This window comes from Lissotriton vulgaris, chromosome 2_1, assembly GCF_964263255.1.
Source record: "Lissotriton vulgaris chromosome 2_1, aLisVul1.2, whole genome shotgun sequence".
Classification (NCBI taxonomy): domain Eukaryota; kingdom Metazoa; phylum Chordata; class Amphibia; order Caudata; family Salamandridae; genus Lissotriton; species Lissotriton vulgaris.
In genome coordinates this window covers 322463784-322485371 of record NC_141687.1, presented here as the reverse complement: position 1 = coordinate 322485371, position 21588 = coordinate 322463784, and the positions used below count along the sequence as shown (strand labels likewise).

General features: G+C 44.3%; 1 protein-coding gene across 2 annotated transcripts in view; it reads left to right on the top strand.

Annotated features, from left to right (window-relative positions):
* Window positions 1–21588, top strand: part of LOC147730265 (transient receptor potential cation channel subfamily V member 1-like) — a 189825-nt gene that overhangs the window by 82863 nt on the left and 85374 nt on the right. For both annotated transcript variants that reach the window (XM_086955034.1, XM_086955036.1), the window contains exon 3: window positions 13613–13755. In XM_086955034.1, the coding sequence (XP_086811160.1) occupies window positions 13613–13755 (143 nt within the window). The remainder of the gene's footprint in view (window positions 1–13612; window positions 13756–21588) is intronic.

Sequence of the window (21588 nt, the reverse complement as noted above, 5' to 3'; positions counted from 1 at the left end):
TGTGTGTGTCATTCTGTGGTGTCAGATGATGTCGGGCTGTAGCAACAACACTTATATGGAAACTTCAAAGTCTGGAGAAACAAATGTTTCATCTGGCAGTGCGGGTAGCGGTTCAAGCTTGAGGTAACTGGAGGTGGTGTCTGGTCGTAGGGGAGCGGCTCTGACTCACAGGAGTGGTCTGAGTGGCTGGCGAGCTGCTTCAGCCCTGGGATGGTTAAATAAAGAATGGTTCTGTCGGGTAACAACACAAATGATTTGCGAATGCTATTCAATGCAATTTACAAAAAGGAAAGGAAGAAACCACCCTCTGGGATGGTTATTCCATAGATACTGGAGCAATGCATGTTGGTAGAGATGGGACAGTCTCTCTCACGTACCTGGCGCTTATTTCGTTTAGATTAGTATTTATCTTAATCTGCCATTAGTATGGTGTCCTTCTTTTTAGATAATTGACTTTGGACACGGTTCAGAGGTTTCCATCACAGACTGGAGGTTGGGTCGATTTGTGACGATGGGCTGTCTGTCTGCACGGTATAGGAATTCTCCTCGGATAGTTCTCCCGCAGTGCACAGATGAAATATAACGGGAATCATATTTCCAATAGCTTCCATTTTAGTTACAGTAGCCTACATTTGTGTTGCCAACGGCTCACTAAGGAGCTCTAATATTCAACAGATATGTTCAAATAGTTCGCAGATCAGATAGTTGTCCGCCGATGAATTTCATAGGCACACACATGAGTTTCCTATTGGGAACCTAAGAGTTATAGCCAGGCATGTATTTATTCTCTTGGCCCTCGGTGAGTCCCAAAGACCTCCCTGCCTATTCCAAAGGTTGACATACTATCTAATTATGCAATATATGCTCACATGTGAGAATACACATGCCTACAACGAAAGTAAAGAAGCTAACATACCCAATATCTGGATTCCAAAACACCATGGAACATCAGTCCTAATGGTTCACCCAGTAATGCCAGTGCTCTCAGATAATTTCCAGCATCTCTGCAAGTGATGGGGCATAATAATTGCCTGGAGTTCACCTCATTTTTTCCAATATTTGCTTTGAGAGTTCCCCATATGGTAAGAATTACCTTCATTGTGCCAATGTTAACATTTTGTTATGGAACCCTTTATGCCAAGAAATATATACAATATTCCAGTACCAGAATTTTGCCATTGATGTTGCCTAATATACCATGTGTGGCCGGGATGTCAAAATGTATCTTTAGTATTTCAAAGACAGCCTTTTATAATGGTTTGCTTCCTCCATCCTTTCCCTCAGCCTCAATATGCAATGGCTATCATCTCTAAAGCAAATGATTACCTCCTGTATTCCAGTACCAACATGTTGCCATACATGTCACCCTATGTCAAATATTACTTCCAGTAGTTCAGAATCTGCATTTTTTCTTGGGTACACTTCCTTATGCCAAGAATTACCTTCAATGCCCTTGGTACCCCCATGACAAGAATTTCCCCCAGTATGCATGGAAGCACCAGCATTTTTCCAAAGAGGCCCCATGCCAAGAATTACTTCTACTATGTAAGGACCTGCATTTTGCCATGGGTATCCTTCCTTATCCCAATAATTATCTCCTGTATGCTAGTGGCTGAGCAACAGCATGTTACCTTGGGTGCCACCATAAGCCCAGAAATATATTGAGTATTCCATGGTCAGAGACTCACAATCACAAACACTTTAAGTGAATAGGAGTGAATGTGTTTGTGATTGTATCACTTTCACTCATACCAACTCCCTCTTATATTCACTCTTTTCCTCCACTCACTCTATCTCACACTCTCTCACTTAACTGCACCTGCTGTATTAGTAATAGCTAAACCCTTGTCTTGTGTCCAAATCATTTAACTATCTCCAATCACTCGCTTCTTCTAATGCACTCAAACTCCTACACTCACTCCCTCGCACTCACTTTCACTTATTCATACACTCTCTCAAACTCAGATTCTCAATGACAACCTCAAACAGACACGCACTCCCTAAGTCTCATTCACTTTCAATCACTTAAAAACACACTCGCAAGTACACACACTCACATGCACAGGGAAACAATGGTCTGTTTTCTTACTTTGCTTCCTTAGCTGGCAACTTGGAGACTACAGGTCAGCAGAGCAGGAATATGTGCTGGACATTAGAACCAGCAAGCTATGATTCCCAAGTAAATTCAGACAGAGCAGCAAAGTCAGGTTTGAAAAGAAGACCCGCCTCACACCCTCTGACAGCTTCTTCATAGAACTAAACAAACAACAGTATAAGAAGCTGGGACAGTGAGGGGGATCCTTTCCCTGCTGCCCTGTGTGTCTTCTCATTGCGCTCAGAGATGTACTGATGAGCGTCCTCCTTGCCACATTTTAGCAGATATACTGTGTTGCTTGAGGTATGTGCAGTGTCTGCTTAATAAAATGGATTGTGCATGTTGGAGGGGATTACAATTGAACTAACCACCCCATCCAGGCATCCAACCTACAGAGTGCTGTACTTCTAAACAACACTCTGTAAACCCCCTCATTCCCCTCCTCCTCCTCCTGTCATCAGGTGCCTGGAGATGAGGCCAAGGGGGCTGACCTGCTCACCAGCATGATCATGAAAACAAGAAACTCGTGTTTTCATGAACACTGCACAGTTAACTCATTAGCAGCAGAGGCATGGGGCTGTAACTGATGCCTCACAGAGGACAGGACTGGGGCCCCTGATAAAGAGTCACCCCTATTCCACACATCCACACATCCACCACCAGAAAAATCCCACATGGTCTAGTTATCAACATCGCCCCCTCCCAAGTCTTCCAAGCGACTGCAACGGTCACCATCTATAATAATGGAACCATCCTCATGCAATCGACAGATCGGAATCTAAGCCTCTTAGACAACATCTTCCCACTCATTAAAGAGCAAGTGTCTAGTCCCCTACTGACCACTCATACCACACCCTCCTCTACCACCCACCTTAACCCTACCAACAACAACGCTACTCCTTCCCGTCCTCTTCCTGCATGTGACATATCTGATACTCCCCCTACTTCCACCAATGCCAACACACATCAACCCATCACACCGAACCCTCAACCCAACACTAATGAAGCTACCTACACGCCCATACCCACTTCCCGACCTACCATTCCTACTAGCCACCCACCCTCATCCACTACTCTTCCCGCCCCAGCAGTCCTGCCACCCTCCCTCACAGCCCTCCTAACACACTCACACTCTCCTGCAACACCCTTACTGCCACCACATACTATGGCCACTAACAACACCCCAGGCTGGCCCCCTGAGCCTTCTTCTACATCCTTAACACAGCCCCGTTCTCCACTTGCGCCCATTCCCACAGCCCCCATCACTCACACCCCCACCAGCTGCACCCCTCCTATCCACACTCACACACACAACAACCCCTACACCAAGCCAGAATCTACTGCTTGCACCCTTATACACACCCACAACACAGCCATTTACTTCACGCCCGCCTGTACAAAACGACAGAATTGATGAGATCATAATCTCATTGAATCAAATCAAAGAAGAACTCCAAGCACTCAAGGACCGCTTCTCGAAACAAACTTGGGCTTCTAGAGCAACAAGACTCCCCAAATCTAGCGGGCCCAGAATCCCTCCTACATCAAACTTGAATCCCTATCTTCCCAACTGGCCCTCAGTACCCTCCTACAACAATTCATCTCGGCCAATCAGAAGCACTAACCCGCTCTCAGAGAGCGATGTACTCTCCTAGGTGAACTCATACGTTGTCACTCCCATGAAGCCCACCTCACTGGCATCATTGCTGATTTCTACTATCACCTCTAATCCCCACAGGACCAGTAAACCAAAAACTAGAGGCGTCACAAACAACAACCCCAGAAGAATCCCTATTACTCAGATACCTTCTCCATCTGCCAGTACGCCCAAACTCAAATGTATACTACTAAACTGTAGATCGGCCGCCAGACATTCAGCGGACATAGCTGACCTCATCCTCACACCTGAGCCAGACCTGCTAATCCTAACAGAAACCTGGCTCAAAGAATCCTCCACACCAATCATTGACATTTTAGTCCCACCTAACTACAACATCATCAGATTAGATAGAGACAGAGCTGATAAGTCCGAGGGAGGTATAGCCTGCATACATCTTATGAGTATTTCAGTAAATAGAGCCAATTCCCCTTCTTTCCAGTCTTGCGAATACATGTGCCTCAACATCACTAGCAATGGCAAACCTGCCTGTTCTCTACACATCATCTATCACCCACCAGGCGAAAACCTTACCTTCATTGAACACTTCATGGACATGGTATCGTCAAACATGGGGCGACAAAATACCCAAATATTCCTAGGAGACTTCAATCTCAACTGGGACGATCCTAATGATACAGCAGTAAACAGTCTCAAGAATTTCCTTATTGACCTGGACTTAACGCAATTCTGCAACATCCCTACACACGACAAAGGCGCTATTCTAGACTTACTAATCTCTAAAATGGAATTCATTCAACTAGAGGCGATCCAACCCTGCGACTGGTCAGACCATTATATCATCACTTTCTCCATTAATGAAAAGGAGAAAATAAACTCAGTGCAATCCACAAGACCGAAAGTGTGGAAAAGAGATCTGAAAAAACGTAACCCCAACACCCTGCCCTCTTCCTGCTCCAACCTACTGCTGCCTCCCGTAGGATCCTCCAAAGTACACGATCTCACCAACCACTACCTATCGACCATGAAATCGATAATAGATGAGGTAGCTCCTCTGCAACTAAAAGAGAGTATCTTTGAAAGACTCAAAACCTTGGTTCAACGATACACTCAACGAAGACAGGCGTTCGCTCAGAACCTCGGAATGGGCTTGGAGATCTATACCATCCGCCAACCACCTCAAGATACTCAGGTCAAAAAGAAACGCATATTTCCGAAAGATCAAACGCACCAAGCCGACTTTTTCAGCCTTCAACTTGACCAGGCAAGAAATCGGGCCAAAAAACTCTTTGAACTGATCAAAACTCAAACCAAGGAGGCATCTCATCGTCCTCAAGATCTAGAAGGCCGGCAGCCAAGTTGTGAAGAATTCTCCAACTTCTTCTACTTGAAGACGGACTCCATCAAGAAAGACCTCCAAAAGGATCTATCCTTATTCGCAAGACCCGATACACTAATCACTCCTGCTCCCCAAACCGCCACATGCCAACCTCTATCAAAGGCCAACTCAAAAAATAATGCAGTCTGGTCATCATTTACCTCCTACTCCGAAGAGGCCATAGGCAAAATACTCAGGGCACTGAAGCCAGCTAACCACCTTTCTGACCCGCTTCCGGCAAGCGCAACTAAAGTTTTCACGCCACTGCTTCTACCCCTCTGGTCTAAGATCATTAACAGTTCACTTCAACAAGGATGTATTCCAGATACGCTCAAAGTAGGCCAGGTTTCACCCATTCTAAAGAAGCCCACTGCAGATCCTACTGACCTTACCAACTATCGACCTATCTCCAATATCCCTACCTTAGCCAAGCTGTTGGAAAAATGTGTGCACCTACAGCTTACGAAACATATTGAGCACTTTAATCTTCTCAACAATCACCAATCAGGCTTCCGTGCAGGCCATAGCACAGAATCTGCCATGACACATATCATTGACGATGCGCTGCAAATACTCGACCAAAATAGATCCTGTCTTCTCATCCTACTGGACCTCTCCGCAGCCTTTGATACGGTTAAACATGAGAACTTGTTAGACCTCCTAAAACGCAGAATGGGTCTGTCTGGGTCAGTCCTTGCTTGGTTCACCTCATTTCTCCAAAATCGGACACAACAATTCATAGTCAATAACCCCCTGTCCAAACCCGTCCCAGTATCTTTAGGTGTGCCGCAAGGATCCGCACTATCGCCAACACTGTTTAATCTCTTCCTAGAACCTCTCACTGAAATCCTACAAGCCTCTAACGTGCAATATCATATGTACGCAGATGATACACAACTATACCTCAAGATACACACCCTAGAGGACGTCAAACTTCTTAATACAGCGCTTAAGAACACACAAGCTTGGTTGGCAGAGAACCATCTCAAACTGAATGCCCCAAAGACTGAATTCCTTTTAATAGCTCCTCCGGCCCAAATCCCCAAAATGCAAGGTTGGATCATACAAATCACAGCGTTTAACGTCCAACCTACCATTGTAGACTCTGCGAAATCACTAGGAATCACTCTAGACAGTAACCTCAGCATGAAAAAACATATCAGCAATGCTACTAAATGAGCCAATTTCCAGATAAACACATTGAGAACACTGAAACCCTTCCTTCCTCACAATGACTTCAAACAGGCAGTACAAGCTCTGGTCATCCCTAGAGTTGAATAGGGATGTGTTTCTCTTTGTGGCCTTCCCAAAACATCAACAGCACCACTCAGAGCATCAATCAACACAGCAGCAAGACTCATAACAGGATCTATATGGACCTTCCACATCTCCCCGGACCTTCAATCCTTGTCTTGGCTACCACTGGAGGCGAGAATCCAGCTGAAAATTGCCTGCATGACACACAGAGCCTTGCATCACAAGTCACCCAGCTATTTGGCACAGAAATTGCCGATCTCGTGTGGGTCCAGATCCTCAAGAAGTGCGGCAAATCTACTTCTGAAACCACAAAAATTCCATAAGAAAAAAACCTATAACAGATCCTTCTCTGGGATGGCACCCAGAATTTGGAATGCCCTACCCCCAGAAACCAGACTCAACCCTTCCACTACCTTGTTTAAAAAGGAAGTTAAAGCCATCCTCATGGCCAAGTTCACATGACTATAATCTACTGAAACCCGATGTCGAAACACTCACGCGTCCCCACCCCCAAGACACTTTCGTTTTTGATGCTACACCTATTTATGCTGTTCATACTATATGCTTTTTGCACATGTCTTGATTTGCTTTTATCTTCGATACTAGTAACATTTACTGTTTGTACAGCGCTCTGATATCCGCGAGGATCTTGTTCGCGCTCTATAAAACTTTCTAAATAAATAAATAAATACCCAACAGATTAATACTAATGATACATTTCATTGGTACACAGAAGAGTGCTAGTTACTCTCCGATGAGCTTTCATTGTCTGCACATTATTTCTGAGAGCTCACAGATGAATCCCTGTGGTTCACAGTAGTGTTTGAGGTTTTCACAGGCAGATAGACTTTCATGGATCTCAGAGCATTTGCAGTCACCCAAAGATCAGTTCCAATGATCCATGGATCAGTAAACTTTCATGAGGGATGAGTTTTAGCCGTCCGACCATGACCTTCAAGAAGGCCCAGATGACCACCGATGACCCTTGTATGAAGGGTATTGTACCACCTTCTGCCTGCTATGCTGAGGGAAGAGAAAGGTTACAAGTGCTTTGATCTGTCCTTCAAAGGACAACATTGGCACATCAGTACCAAGACATCCAGGATGAATTGACCTTGTAACTAGCTAGATAGGTGCATGTTATTATTTTCCTAGTCATAATAAGCCTTTAGTTGCTTAGTTTCTATGCACACCTGGAGATCTCCATCAATGTGGGTGTACATTTTACTTTGTGAGTTTTTATCGGGGAAAAGGGGAGTGACTGGAAAATGGGGGCTACTCACTCTCTCACAGGGTGGAGCAACAGATGGACCCTGCCAATATTCAAGACAAGATCAAAAAGTACAGACTCTACAGAACCTTTGCTGTGCATGCCTAGGATTATCAGACCAAGAGCTGGTGGTCACTCCTTCTCTTTCCTAGCCCCCAACCACGGGGTAACTCTCCAGAGTCCGCCTTCAAGGCTCTCTTGAAGACACACCTCGTCGAAGAGATATGACTCTGGTTCGCTGTTCTTCCCTTGGGCCCCACTGTCCTGATAGGGATTTTCAGTCTTCTTGCTTCTCTTTTACTTCAACTGAGCGCGGGGACGCTCTGGATGGAGCAGGCGCTGCGCTTTATAAAACCATTTCATTCATTCATTCACTTACTACTAAAGGGGAGGGGTTTATGGAGAAGTAAGTAGGGGTATAGGGGAAAGTAAAAATGATTTTTGGGAGGGACATACTAATGCAATCACCCGGACAAAAAGATTAAGACCATTGCTATTCACAAGCTACACTTCTAAAATTACTACTGCACAAAGGGGCACAAAACAATAGTACATTTACTCCAGCCCAGCCTTGGAGTAAATCATAAACCACACATGGCCACTCATAGCTAATGCAACTCTCTTCTTGCAGAGGCAGACCCTTGGAACCCAATTTAGAGTTTGGCAGATGGAGTAAAGGCAGTCAGGGTGGTGAAGGCCTTTACATCTGCCTTCGTTCTGATCGTCAGATTTCGCAGTTGCTACGCAAGCATTCATTTCCTCTGGAGGATCAACTATGGTGGCAGCTCTTCTGAAGGCCAAGGATCGCTGTCTACGAGACAGAGATCTGTAAATACAGCTGGCGGAAGATTGTTACATCTGCTCGCATGGAGTACAGTGGTCCACATGCCAAACTCTAGATCAGGCCTCAACAGTGTATCAGACTGTCAATCAAGGTGGTGGCTTTTAAAAGAGAGAGTTTGCTTTGAAGTTGACTGATAATGGGTCACAACTATTCTTGAAGGCCATGGAAGAATTTTTTGGGGAGAAGAGGTATTTCGCACAAGAATTGTGCATTGTATCATCCTATGGGAATTGGTCTTGTAGGAAAGTGCAGCAGGACATTGAAGGAGGTCATCCAGTTGGCTAAGTGGCAGGAGGAAATTGGAAACTGATGGCAGCGTTTAGGTGGACGCCTCATGCTAGGCATAGAAGAGAGCTCTTTGAGTTATTGAGAGGAGGTGCGCTAACACAGTCCTCTTGCAAGGGTGGGCGAAGTGGCAAGAAGGAAAGTATTTGTGGACCGGAAAGCATGAGCTGTGGGAGATGTCTCAAAGGGAAACGAGGTATAATATTTGCAAAACAGTAAGTGAACCCCGAGTGAAAGTAAATTACTTGGTTGTGGTGAAATCACCAAATAACAAAAGTGGCCTGTGATTTTTTAAGTCCTTGAAGGTAGTTAAATGGTTCAAAACTGCTGTCAAAATGGATGGTGGGACTGTCTCTGTCACTGAGCACACCAGCCTACTTGCAATGCTGTAGTAAATCGTAGAAGTCAACCAATAAGAAATCTCAACAAAGCCACCCCATTTTTCCAAAGTGGAATATAAAAGGCAGTAGTGGCTGCTACCGGATGGGGGTGGTAGGGCAGGGAGTGTGGGTGAATTTAAAAGGATTTTAAAACACTTACCTTAGTACGGCCCATCCTACGTTCTCATCATATTCTTCCTAGAGTCTGCAGCAGGAAGCACCTGGGCACCTGGGCTCCCAGGCTCCCCTAAGCCAATCACAACTCTGCAATGCAGCATTGTGATTGGTCTGAGCGCTGTGGTTTAGTGCTCAGCTAGGTACTCAGAGCCTGTGCATGTTCTCGACCCATGCTAGTATGCAGCTTGGGTGGAGAACATACTAAGTGTGCATGACTGTTTTGCTGGCCTGAGATTGCCGGCCAAACTGTCATGCACACTTGGAGAGGGCCATCACTCCTTTCGCCTGCAGTGTTCTGACATCACAGAGCGAATATACCATCTTACAACGCATGCTTTTACTTTGCCTTCTATTGCAACGGGGTTGTTACAACGACCGTGTTGTTAGAACGCGATACCTTTACATCGCAAGTCATTAGATCGACTTGCTGTAGGGGGCGCGCTGGACTTAGGCATAGTATAATTTAATATTCCAATTCCAGTGTGCGCAACAGTAGGGAAGATGTTGGAAAAGTAAGTTATACTATTCCTTAGGCTAGAGCTCCCCCCTTGAGCAAGTCGATCTAATGACTTGCGATGTAAAGGTATCGCGTTCTAACAACGCGATTGTTGTAACTACCGTGTTGTAATTGTACCGTGATGTAATGACAGCGTTGTAAACGCTGTTTCCCCACAGAGCCCAGCCCCACCCGCAAGAAACAACGAAGCCACAGCAGTTGGAAAAATAAAATGATACGAAGATTGCATTTTTATCATGTTATTTTTTCTTATTTCACTGCACGGAGAGCAGTGGGGCGATGCTCCCTCGCCTTAGTAGAGGAGACACCCTACACATTCCTGTGCCATCAATGTAGGAGCCAGAGACTGTAGCGGAACCAAGGCGCGACGGGACCTGATGCACGCAAAGAAAATGGACCCTCCTATGAAGCAACCAAAGTAGGCAGGACCTACTGGGAACAGCGTTCCCAAGCCTTTATGCGACTTTGTCAAAACAGTTCCTATATATTTTTTCTATAAAAAAAACAAACAACAGTTCTTGCACATTCATCGGTTCATTGACTCGTCTGAGGCTGAGCAGTGAGGACCATCCGTCAGTTTATTTCCAATCCATCTACATCTTTCTCTCATGCTTCTGCCCATTTCGCTCCCTCATTCAGACGCGGCACATTCAGGTAAGAGTGGTGGGAAGGGTTTCAACAGATGACGATGAGGTAAAATAAATTATTTATTTAATTTTCCCATGTGGTCGTCGGTCAAATCAACCTCGGCCCCCAACCCGGCCCCACCGCTCTTACCTGCTAGGGCCGTGGCTGCCCTCATTGCGAGTCCTTCTACCCACTTCCCTTTTAACTCAGAATATACATGTACCATGTTCCCAGAGTGCTGCTGCTGCTGTATCATGGCTATCTCAGAGTACCTGGCGAGAGGATGAGACTGTACGGCTCATGCTCTGCATTTTTTGATGATGCATTTTAGGGCCCATCACTTGCTTTATCTTTCTGCTGGCCATGTGCATAGCGAGGTGTGTTCACATCAGCCATACAACCAAACAAGATGTTGGGTACATTGTATTAAAGGAAAAAAGATGAAGGATGTAAAATGAAAACAATTTGGAATTTTACAGAGTGAAGGGCAACTAAAGATTGAAAAGGGGAACGTCTTTCCTCTGCTGCTTCCCTAGCTTGTCAGGCTGCCTAACTACCTAAAACAAATGTGAACCTGTTCAAAAAGGCTGTTAGAAAACTAAGGGGCATATTATCAAGATGTGCGTTAATAAACGCACATCGCACATTTCACTATCACCGGCTATCGCCGGATTTTCTCGCCGTGTTAGCGCGATATTATCAATGCCCAACACGTAGGCGATAGTAAATCCTGCGATAGCCGGTTATATTGAACATTAGCATGTGAAAACAAGCGTTGTTTTCATGCGCTAATATGTGCCTTGATAATATGGGGGGGTGGATTCAGCTTTATGATCCACACCCCCATGTTAACAATGCCTAACGCCTGGTCAGAGCAGGCATTGGGAGACCTGCGATAAACAAGTTTATTGCAGGTCTTTTCCTCCCAACGCCTGCCTTGGTGATAGGGTGTTCCCACCTCCAACCACATTGTACATGTGGTTGGGCGTAGGAACGCCCACTTTGCATGTCATTAGCGATGTTTCTCGCTGACATGCAAAGTGGGCTTGAGCCAGGCATTGCAATGCCCTTGTTAATAGGGCACTGGAAGTATCGCCGCTTTCTCGGCGAATTGTGCCGAGAAAGCGGCGATACTTCAGCTTGTTAATATGCCCCTCAATGTTATTTAGTAGCACTGTATCACTACAGATAACAACATCGCCAAATCTTAGGTGAGCTTAGCCCCAAAGTAGCACTTTTCAAAAATAAAACACACTCTTTGAGTGAACCAACCAAACTTTTGCTTTCAATTGGTATCATTTTTAATCATTCATAAGATCAACTTCTTATGACAAATTCTTTAATGTATTGCAAATCGGAGTATCTGATGGAGTACGTTATCACTGGCATTAATAATAATTGTATTGGAGTGAAAACCCCCTTAAAGCAAACTTTGCCAGTGCTTGTTTAAATTTGATACTTCAACGACTTGCTTTTCTTTATCAATTCCACCTTCTTAAACCTGAAAAGAGACTTACTTGAGTGTTCTCAAAAAGTGTTTTTTTTAATGCAATTACGAAATTAGTATTGGCAGTCCAAGAAAAGTACCACTAGTCTGAAAGACTGACTCGGAGGCAAATATAGGCTTTTCTAACTTAAACACGGTACCAAGTATAAACATACTTTTAAAAATGAAATATCGACTTTTTGACGTAGAGGTTGCAGAATATGTTCAGGCTCTATTCTCGGTCTATACAGTTTTGATTAATTTCTTACGTTCCAGTGCTTTTGTTGGGCGACTTAAGAACCCAAGATGTGTTGCTTAACTGCCACTGAACTAAACCGCCGAGTTGCTACTCACAAACTGGGTCCAACGTGCTAGGTCTCTCCGAAGTGAACAAAAGAAGTTCTTCACTCATAATGACCACTAGGTGTCACTACTACACTGATGGATGTATAACATTTCTAACCATTTTCTTCAACATAGTCCTAAACTGCATGTTAGTCGGAATTGGGGATGGTATTTAAAGCAATCCATTTCCGGGGATGGGGCGTTTACCGGTTACTGTAAATACCTCCTATTGCGCGTTGGTCGAGTAAAAACGAGGGGGCAGATTTACAAGCCCCTTGCGCCACTTTTGCGTCATTTTCCCCATGTTAGAAATGACGCAAAAGTGGCGCAGGGGGCATTTAAATCTGCCCGAGGTGTTTATCACACTGAATTCCACATGGGTGGCCTTTTTCGGCACTTTTTTCTTGAGACATCTTTTCCGTTTTTTTGCTCGTGAAATCTGTTAGGCGGAAACAGCGAAGTAAATATCCCACACCCGAGTCAATCCACCATGTGACATTTACTTCATAACATAATTTTGATAATCTAATCAGAATTTACCACTTTAGTCATTTTCAGACCCAGAGGGGCAGATTTACAAGCCCCATGCGCCTCTTTCATGCCACGTTGCGTTACTTTTGTGACGCAGCGGCGGCGTAAAGCCAGCGCCATGCTGCAGGGTATTTACAAGTGACGCATCAGGGAGATGCATCACGTTGTAAAGTCCTGCGCCACATGTAGGCGTTCCTGCGCAGGGGTGGGAGTTCCGGCGCAGAAGCGCCTCCTAAAAGTGGCTGAGTGAAATCTACAAGATTTCACTCAGTCACTTTTAAGACCATGCTGCATCAAAACCCTGCGCCTGCTTGCAGCAGGCGTAAGGATTGACGTAGAATTTTCAGGATAGGGCACCCCGAGCCTTGCTGGAGCTGCGTTGCGCTTGCGACACAACTCCAGGAATGCGCCGCATTTACGGCAGCAGAAGCGTCATGCATCTGTCCATTTTTGTCCCATGGTGCGCCGCATTGTAAATGCGGCGCATCCATGGTGGCGCAGCTGTGACGCACAATAACTGGCGCATCCCTGCTGATATGCAGGGATGCGCCAGTTATTGTAAATCTGCCCCATAGTTTTCATATGAAGTTCCACTAGGAGGACTTTCAATCAGTCAGAGAGATAGATGCCCTTTTACTCTAGTCTTAGTTTAAATAAAATCAGTTGGAGGACTGGCAAATAACTTCATATCAATGATGACACTTTTTACGTGTCCCTCAGTGTATGTGTGCTGTGTTCCTTGGTGCATAAAGCAGCGAAAGAGCTCATGAAATAATATTAATATTTTGTAATTTTCTAAAAGGAAATCTGCATCAAAACCAGACAGCGTGTACACCCGAGAGCGGATCTACGAGGCGGTGGTGAAAGGGGACGCCGAGGACCTGGACGGACTGCTGCAGTACTTGCGAAAGACCCTGAAAAAACTCACAAATGCAGAATTCAGAGGTAGGAATATACTTTTTACTGAAGAAAAAGTGGCTACTTTTAAGGAGAGAATTTTTTCCGCATAAATGCGTGACTGAATGTGAGAAAAGATTAGGGGCCTGATATAGACTTTTGAGGTCGGACAGTAGCGGGTCACACAGGTAAGAGCGGTGGGGGGTGTTGGTAGTCGACAAACGACAGGATAAGTAATATTTAATCAAAATAAATCAGTAAAAACACTTACTTTGCACTCGCCGTGTCCGCAGTGACAAGCGCAAAGTAAGCGGTTTCATTTATTTAATATTATTTATACTGCCCTCTGTCGACTTCCACCACCCCACCTCACCGCTCTTACCTGTGCAAGTCGCTACTGGCATAGAAAAGTTTTAGGGGCAGATTTACGTTACCTGGCGCATCCCTGCAAATCTGTAAAATCTGGCCTGTACACCGGGTTATGTGTATGTTTCCTAAATACTATCACACATTGTTGCTTAATAGATTGACTAACACCGTGATATGTGAATTTATAAAACTTCTTTTTAATTATCTTTTTTTCTCACAGATGTTATATAGTTTTTTTCCTTTTTTTTACAGTTTGTACACTTTTTTTAACAATAATTCATAAAAATTCTAAACATAAATATACACCTAATCACAATAGTTTATGATACATGCTCTAGTACATATGTCAACAATTGATTTTCATCGCCAAATACAAAACCGAATCCAACGCGTTTCGGCGAGTGGCCTTCATCAGGAGTTCTGTACTTTCAATTGATGATTAGATACTTAAGCGTCTTGTGAGTATTTATACGCAGTATCTAAATGATGGTAATAAAAAGGTCCTGGATAGGGTTAAAATCTGTTGTTTGGTATAGTCTGACATAAGTTGTATAGCTCAAGTTCACGTCACGTTCAATTTAGTGTGGTGTGCGGTGCTCCCGTGAAACTTGGTTCTGTCAGGTGGTGATAATTACTGCTTGTAGGGTCTGTATTCGTTTTCAGGGGCTAAGATGGACGGCTATATTGGCGCAGTAGGAAATGCTGAAAAAATCGGCAGCCTGTGAATGTCCCTTCTTAAAGGCTTAGGGGGATTTCTGTAGTTTTTCTTGCTGGTATAACAATAATCGATGGTAGTGGTGAAATCCCATTTGGAACTAAGTCGCTGCGAGGTCCCGTCTTGCCCGTACCGTGTGCAAATCAGCAGGGAAGCGCCAAGAAACGTGCGACACGCAATGCCATCATTGCACCACCACGGATGCGCCGTATTTACAATACAGCACACCATGGTGCAAGGATAGGCAGATGCGTGTCGCATCTGCCGGCGTAAGGTTGGCGCAGTGCTGGAGTTTTGTCGCGGGCACAACGCAACTCCAGCACTGTGCCAACCCGGCCTATCTTCCACATGGTGGGTCACACCGTATGCCTGTTTCAAGCAGGCACAAGGTTTTAACGCATCGGGGTCAGAAAAGTGACTGAGTAAAATGTTGTAGATCACTCAGGCACTTTTCCGAGGCGTTCCTGCACCGGAATGCCCACCCTGCGCCAGTACGCCCACATAAAATCTGATGCAGGTTTCATGTGGTGCAGGGCTTTACACAGCCGAGGTCGGTAGTGGGTGTCCCTGCAGGGCAGTGACGTGGGGAGAGGGAGGGGTAGGGTGGGGGGTTGTAATCTATGGATTACATAGCTTTACAGGTAAGTAAACATATAAATAAATAAAACAAATTTAGTTGCGTGCACTGCATTGCATTTGGCCTCACCTCAGACAGCCTGTATTTCAGCGGGCTGTTGGACGATTATGCCGGCGACGGAGCCGGGGTACGATCCTTCCCCGACATGCTGATGCTGCTCACGCCTCTATATCAGCCACTGGGTTCTGATAAGTAACTAAAGTTTCCTTAGAGGAGTGTGTGCGCTTGATAGTCTGCCCTGAGTGGATTTAATGTTCAACAATAGAGGCATTGTAAACAGATTCCATTATTAGAGTGTTCCCTTTAGGGTTACATAGATTTGTGATGACAGATATATAGAAAAAAGTTAAAGTGTAAACAGTCTTTGTTGGCAGACCTACTAACTGCCTGCAGTATGTTGATCTTGGTTCCTATCTCATTTTCTCTCTTGATTTGTAAATCTTTTCCAAAATACTTTCCCTCAATACGTCAAGTGACAATGGAGAAATGGTGCATTAATAAAATGTTAGTGTTTAATTTACATGGCTTGTACCCAGTTTCCTTTTTGGCAACCTAACAGCACCGGGTGGAAATTGAAAACATCCTTTACGACGCAACTTTTACAACGCAGTGCCTTTACAACGTGGTATTTACAACGACAACCATTACAACGCATTGCGCTGGGGGCGCTCTAGGATAGGGAATACATTTAATTTACTATCCAACACCTTCCCTAGTGTCCACACAGGGACTGGAGTTGGAATAGTAAATTAAACTATTCACTATCCAGCACCCCAAAGCACTATGCCTTGTAAAGGTTTTCGTTGTAAATACCGCTTTGTAAAGGCATGTGTGGTAAAAGTGTGCGTTGTAACGTCATACATCCGGTGGAAACTACTCTCCCTTGGAACTTGTACGATTGCCCTGGGACCCGGTACTACTCCCATATTAAGGAACCCCTTAGAGTTCACTGGTCCCTATGACTGGCCTGGGTGAGGCCTCCTATCTCTATTGATGCTGTACTTCTCCCCCTTTTGAAGAGTGCACTGCTTCACTCTTTTACCCTCTGCTGGTCTCATGTTAACCCCACCCCGTTCTCTATCCCATAGTGCCCTGTGCTCCCCACCCCCTCTACTCTGCAGTCCAGCCCACTTACTGAGTCCTGTGCTGTTTGCCCCCTGACCTTGAGCTGTTTGCCCACCCCTACAGCTTCTGGCGAAGGCCACCTCACAGTCCCCACCTGCTCCCTGCCCATTTATTCTCCCAATAGGGCCAAACATTTTGAATATTTTACACTTACACGTTATTAACCAAGCTTCGCTAAGATGTTGCAGATGTACAGAATGGGGAGCAGCAGTGCAAGCTTCACTGCATTTGGAAAGTAAGCAGCATCCACTTCTACCCATACACAAACTGTTCTGTTTATTAGGCAAGCTTGAAAACGTCTTATCGTAGTGTCAACATGTCTAGCATTGCCAATACCTGATAGACATTCCAATAGTGGTTAATGTGCCACTGATAGCCCTTCTATAGTACATCTAGTGCAATGTGCCCTTTCCTGTCTGGGCTGCCCTTGTTGAAAGACCCATGACTATAACCCTGGCACTCCCATGGCTAACAATGTCAGACTAGGGGAGGAGGTGCTATACTGCCAACGTGGACTGCTTCACTGGACTTGTTCTTTAATTGCTAGCCTGCAGTCTGCACACTAGAACAATATTTTTGGTCAATTACGTGATTATAGTTTGCATAGCTATTTATTATCCTTGTTCTCCAACATCAGCATTACTGCAATCCAGAAGTTAAATATGTGTTATAGTATGCAATCAGTGTTCATTACAGCTCATCAGAGTGGAAAACAGCTGAGGAAAGAGCAGGTATTGCAGAATATCAATTGGACGGTGATTTTAGAAGTGGTTCCAGCACTCCTCTAATTGTTTCACAGAAGCTTCTTAATTTACCTGTTAAAAAAAAACATATATTTAATGTAAGTTAAATTAAACTAAATATTTACTATAAATGATCACACGCGTGAAATTTATTCAGCCCCTTCAACCCTTAGTTGTAGCTTTTTTTTTTACAAAAAATGATGGGCTGATTTTCTCGAAACCAAAAAATTATTGCAAGATGGACCAGACCACCTCGCCCTATCCATGCTGGGTATGCACGTTCCAACTATGTTTCCACTGTGTGTTACAGACATGTTCCTATCCGAATTAATATGAGAAATTTCACTTTTCGGACCCCTTGTACATTTTGATGAATAGGCACAAAACAATTGATATGAGAATTTATGTAATATTTTTCTGAAATTTGAAAAAAAAAACATGAGCATGCACTCTATGTAAATAAGGCTCATGCTATGCCAGCAGCAGACTGGTTTGAGTGCTCAGGCCCTGATTTATACATAGGTGGATGGCCCATCGTTGTGCCATGGGGATGGAGTAAATTCCTCCGCCCCATGATGACGGGCCTTCCACCTAATTCCAAAATGACCGCCAAGCGGGCAGTCATTTGTAAAAGCAGTTGGAGGAACCGCTGTAATGGTGGTTCCTGTTAATGAAATGTACTCTTTGCTACAGGACTGCATCAGCAGGGCGCAGCCTTGTAGCAAAGAGTATTTTTTTTTTATTTACAAAAAGAAAAGCCAGAAAATGAATTTCCTTTTTGTAAATAAAAAAAGTAATGCCACCTTCACTATGGGAGTCATATCCCATGGCGGTGGGGGACATTATTTGTATTTCACTGTCCCTCACTGCCTGGGTTTTCTGGCAGTGAAAGACAAGAAAAAATGGCTATATATATATCCGTGTAACAACCAAAGAGGGAGATTAAGGGGATTTTTCACCAGAAGTGAATGGGGATTACTCCTGTTCCCCTAGGTAGGTATTTAGCAAACAAAAAAGGAGTATCACCGTAAAGATTTAGGAAATCTTAATGGGATGTGTGTTGGAAAAAAGGAAAGATTATTCCTTTTATAAAAAAACCCTCACTCACCAACCTAGTGGTGACATGCTTCATCATCGGGGTCCACCCTGATGACCGAATGTCACTAGGGTGTGCTACAACACCTGAACTACAGTGGAGCTGGTTTTGTGTTTGAGTGCAAAAAATGGGTGTTAAAAATTTTCATGGTATCAACTCAAGAAATATATTTTATTAGTGAGCAACTGGACAATATTAAAAACAGTGTGGAGATACTTTGAGGGTAATTATGACCAAGAGTATCTCTGCAAGTGGTCTGGTCTACATGTTTCAACCTTATGATGGAAAATGCCAGGTTTTCATCAGAACCAAAATACCAAGAAAATGGACGGTCTACACCCCCTAAAAGGCGTACCCAATCCTAGATTCTTGTGAGAAAAAGCAAAAAACTTTTTTCTGCTTCAGAGTGTGAGCATCTACCAAAAATCGCCGAGCTCAAGAAAAGAGAGACCTGTGGAGGAAAAGACAGAGTGTAAATATACTGAAATACGTGTCTGTAACGATGTGAAGGATCTCTCGTGTTCACAAGCAACATGCCAATCCCATTCTGTTCCAAAGATTTACCAACCGTAATTTTAGGGGGTTATCTGATAGCTTAAAGCCAATGCTAGGTGTCACTGATCCTAGTGGTCAAGGACCCCAGGTGTGGGTGAGGGCCAACAACTCACACACTTATCAATACATGCGTGTAGGTGGCATATATAAGTTAAGGTCACACGCGCACAGTTTCTGCGCAGCCTCAAGTACTGGCCATAAGGGAGATTTTCTCTCAATGGACGAGGGTGGAAACTCTCATATCTAAGGAGATTGTTCTTGGCAGTGGGCTTGAAGTGGGTTTTGGTTAGAAGTCGTTCATTGCCTTTGTTGATCTCTATGTCCAGGAAGATCATTTTCTCTTTATCAATACAGTGAGTGAATCTTAGGTTTGGGTCACATGAGTTGATCCAGACAGTAAATTCTTCCAGTAGACTCAATGGTCCTTGCCAAATGGCAAAGACATCGTCTATGTACCTCTTCCAAAATTTGATGTGATTGGCATAGGGGTTCTGGTTGCTCAAAATGTATTGTTGTTCGAAATCGAACACGTATAGCCCCGCCACACTGGGGGCAAAAACGCTGCCCATGGAAGTACCTCCTGTCTGTAAGTACAGTGATCCTTCAAATTCAAAATAGTTTCTTTTTAGGGCAAGGGTAGCACATTCTAGTATGAACTATTTTGAAGTGTTGTGAGTCCAAGTGCAATTGTCGAGGGTCTTCTTTAGCACATCTATTGTTGCATCCTGGGGTATGCTCGTATATAGGCTTTCTATATCGAGGCTTAGAAGGGTGGTTTCATCATCCACTTCTATATCTCCTAGAAGTACCAATAGGCTTTTTGTATCCTGTAGATAAATAGTGGTAGGTGGACTAATGTTTTCAAATAGTAATCACAAAATCTTGATAGTGGTTCTAGAAGGGAACCAATCCCTGACACAATCGGCCTGCCAGGAGGGGGAATTTTTCCTTTGTGCATTTTTGGTAGTATGTAAAAGTATGGAATTTTACCTTCTGTTTTGCAAAGGTAGTCGGCCTCTTGTTTGGATATTTTTCCCGCAACTTCCGCAGCCTCTACCAGTTGTAGAATCTCAGCCCGGAGTTCGTCGGCAGGGTCAGAATGTAGAGGTTGATAATTTCTTCTGTCGTCCAGAAGTCTTATACATTCTGCATCGTATGTAGATTTATCCATAACTACCAGGCCTCCGCCCTTGTCTGTTGGTTTTATTATGATGGTGTCATTTTTCTTCAGTTCCTGTATTGCATTGTTCTCTGCTCTACTAGTGTTCTGGAATTGGGTGGTGACTGTTGTGGCTTCATTATCATTGTACACTGCTTGTTCAAAGGTGCTGATTTCCACCTGGATGGTATGTGGAGGTGGTGTAAAAGTAGACTTCAATCTGAGCCCAGTTTCAATGGAGACTTCCTCTGTGGAGGTTGTTTCTTGCTTTTCGAAAAAGGCTTTTATTTTTAGTTTCCGAAAGAAGGCTGATAATTCGCAATGGAGTTTGAATTTGTCTAGGCGAGCTGTGGGGACAAAGCCTAATCCCTTGATGAGTACCTTTGTTTCAATCTCTGAAAGTGGTCTGGATGACAGATTTGTGACCAGGTCCTCGCATTGCTTGGGCCTGCTTTGCTCCTGGTGTAGCTGCCCACTGGGTCGTCTTCCTCCCATTAGATGTTGTTCATTGGCTTTTTCCTTCCTCTTCCGCGTCTGCCCCTGGCTAAAAAAGGAGGTCGGAATTGATTCTGTTGGTAAGGGTGGGGTTGGAAAGGTGGTTGCCACCCGTAGAAAGGATATTGATGTTGTGGGTTGAATGGACCCTGGAAGGGTGGTTGGCTATAGGGTATCCATTGTTGCTGGCCCCTGTATCCCCCTCTCTGTCTCTGTCTGGTACTACTAGCACTGGATCCTCCGCTGCTATTCGAGGTATTGCTGGAGGCGTCTGAGTCTGGATCAGATGGAACAGGTGCTTTGTAATTAGCTTCCGAATAGGGGTATGCTTTCACAAAGGAAAATCGTTTGAGATCTTTTTGGAATTTCTGGACTTTTTGCTGTGTTAAGTTATCCCTGTATTCGTTGATTTCCTTGTTCAGGTCATCCAGTTTCTTCTTATAGCCAGTGATAGTAGCCTTGATTTGTGATTCAGTGACTTGTATCTCTACCATGATCTTCTCTGATAGGCGTAGTGCAGTTTTTAATATAAGTAGGATCCAATCATGTGTGCAATGCCATGCAATGAGGGCCCAGTCTTTCCTAAATTCAGGATCATCCAGGAAGATACGTGGAGCATTTGTGACTAGCAGTCCCTTAGGTGCCATGTTGTTAGTTAGGTATTCTTTTAGTATCGTGCCATGTAAGATTGTCCTTATTCTGTTGCGTTTCATCTCTGAGAGTTTTTCCCAATCCGTGGTTTGGGAGATAGTGTTCGAAATGTTTGCATCTGCAAACATTGTGAGGTTGCTCATGATTGTTTCAACTTCCTCTGTCGAGTAGGATAGGCCTTGGTTTTCAGACACGGTTGATGTGGTTGTATTAGAAGCTGGTAGTGTTGCAATATACAAACTCTCGCAGCTGTGCGCTGCCGGGACATGTAACAACCAAAGAGGTAGAGTAAGGGAATTTTTCACCAGAAGTGAATGGGGATTACTTCTGTTTCCC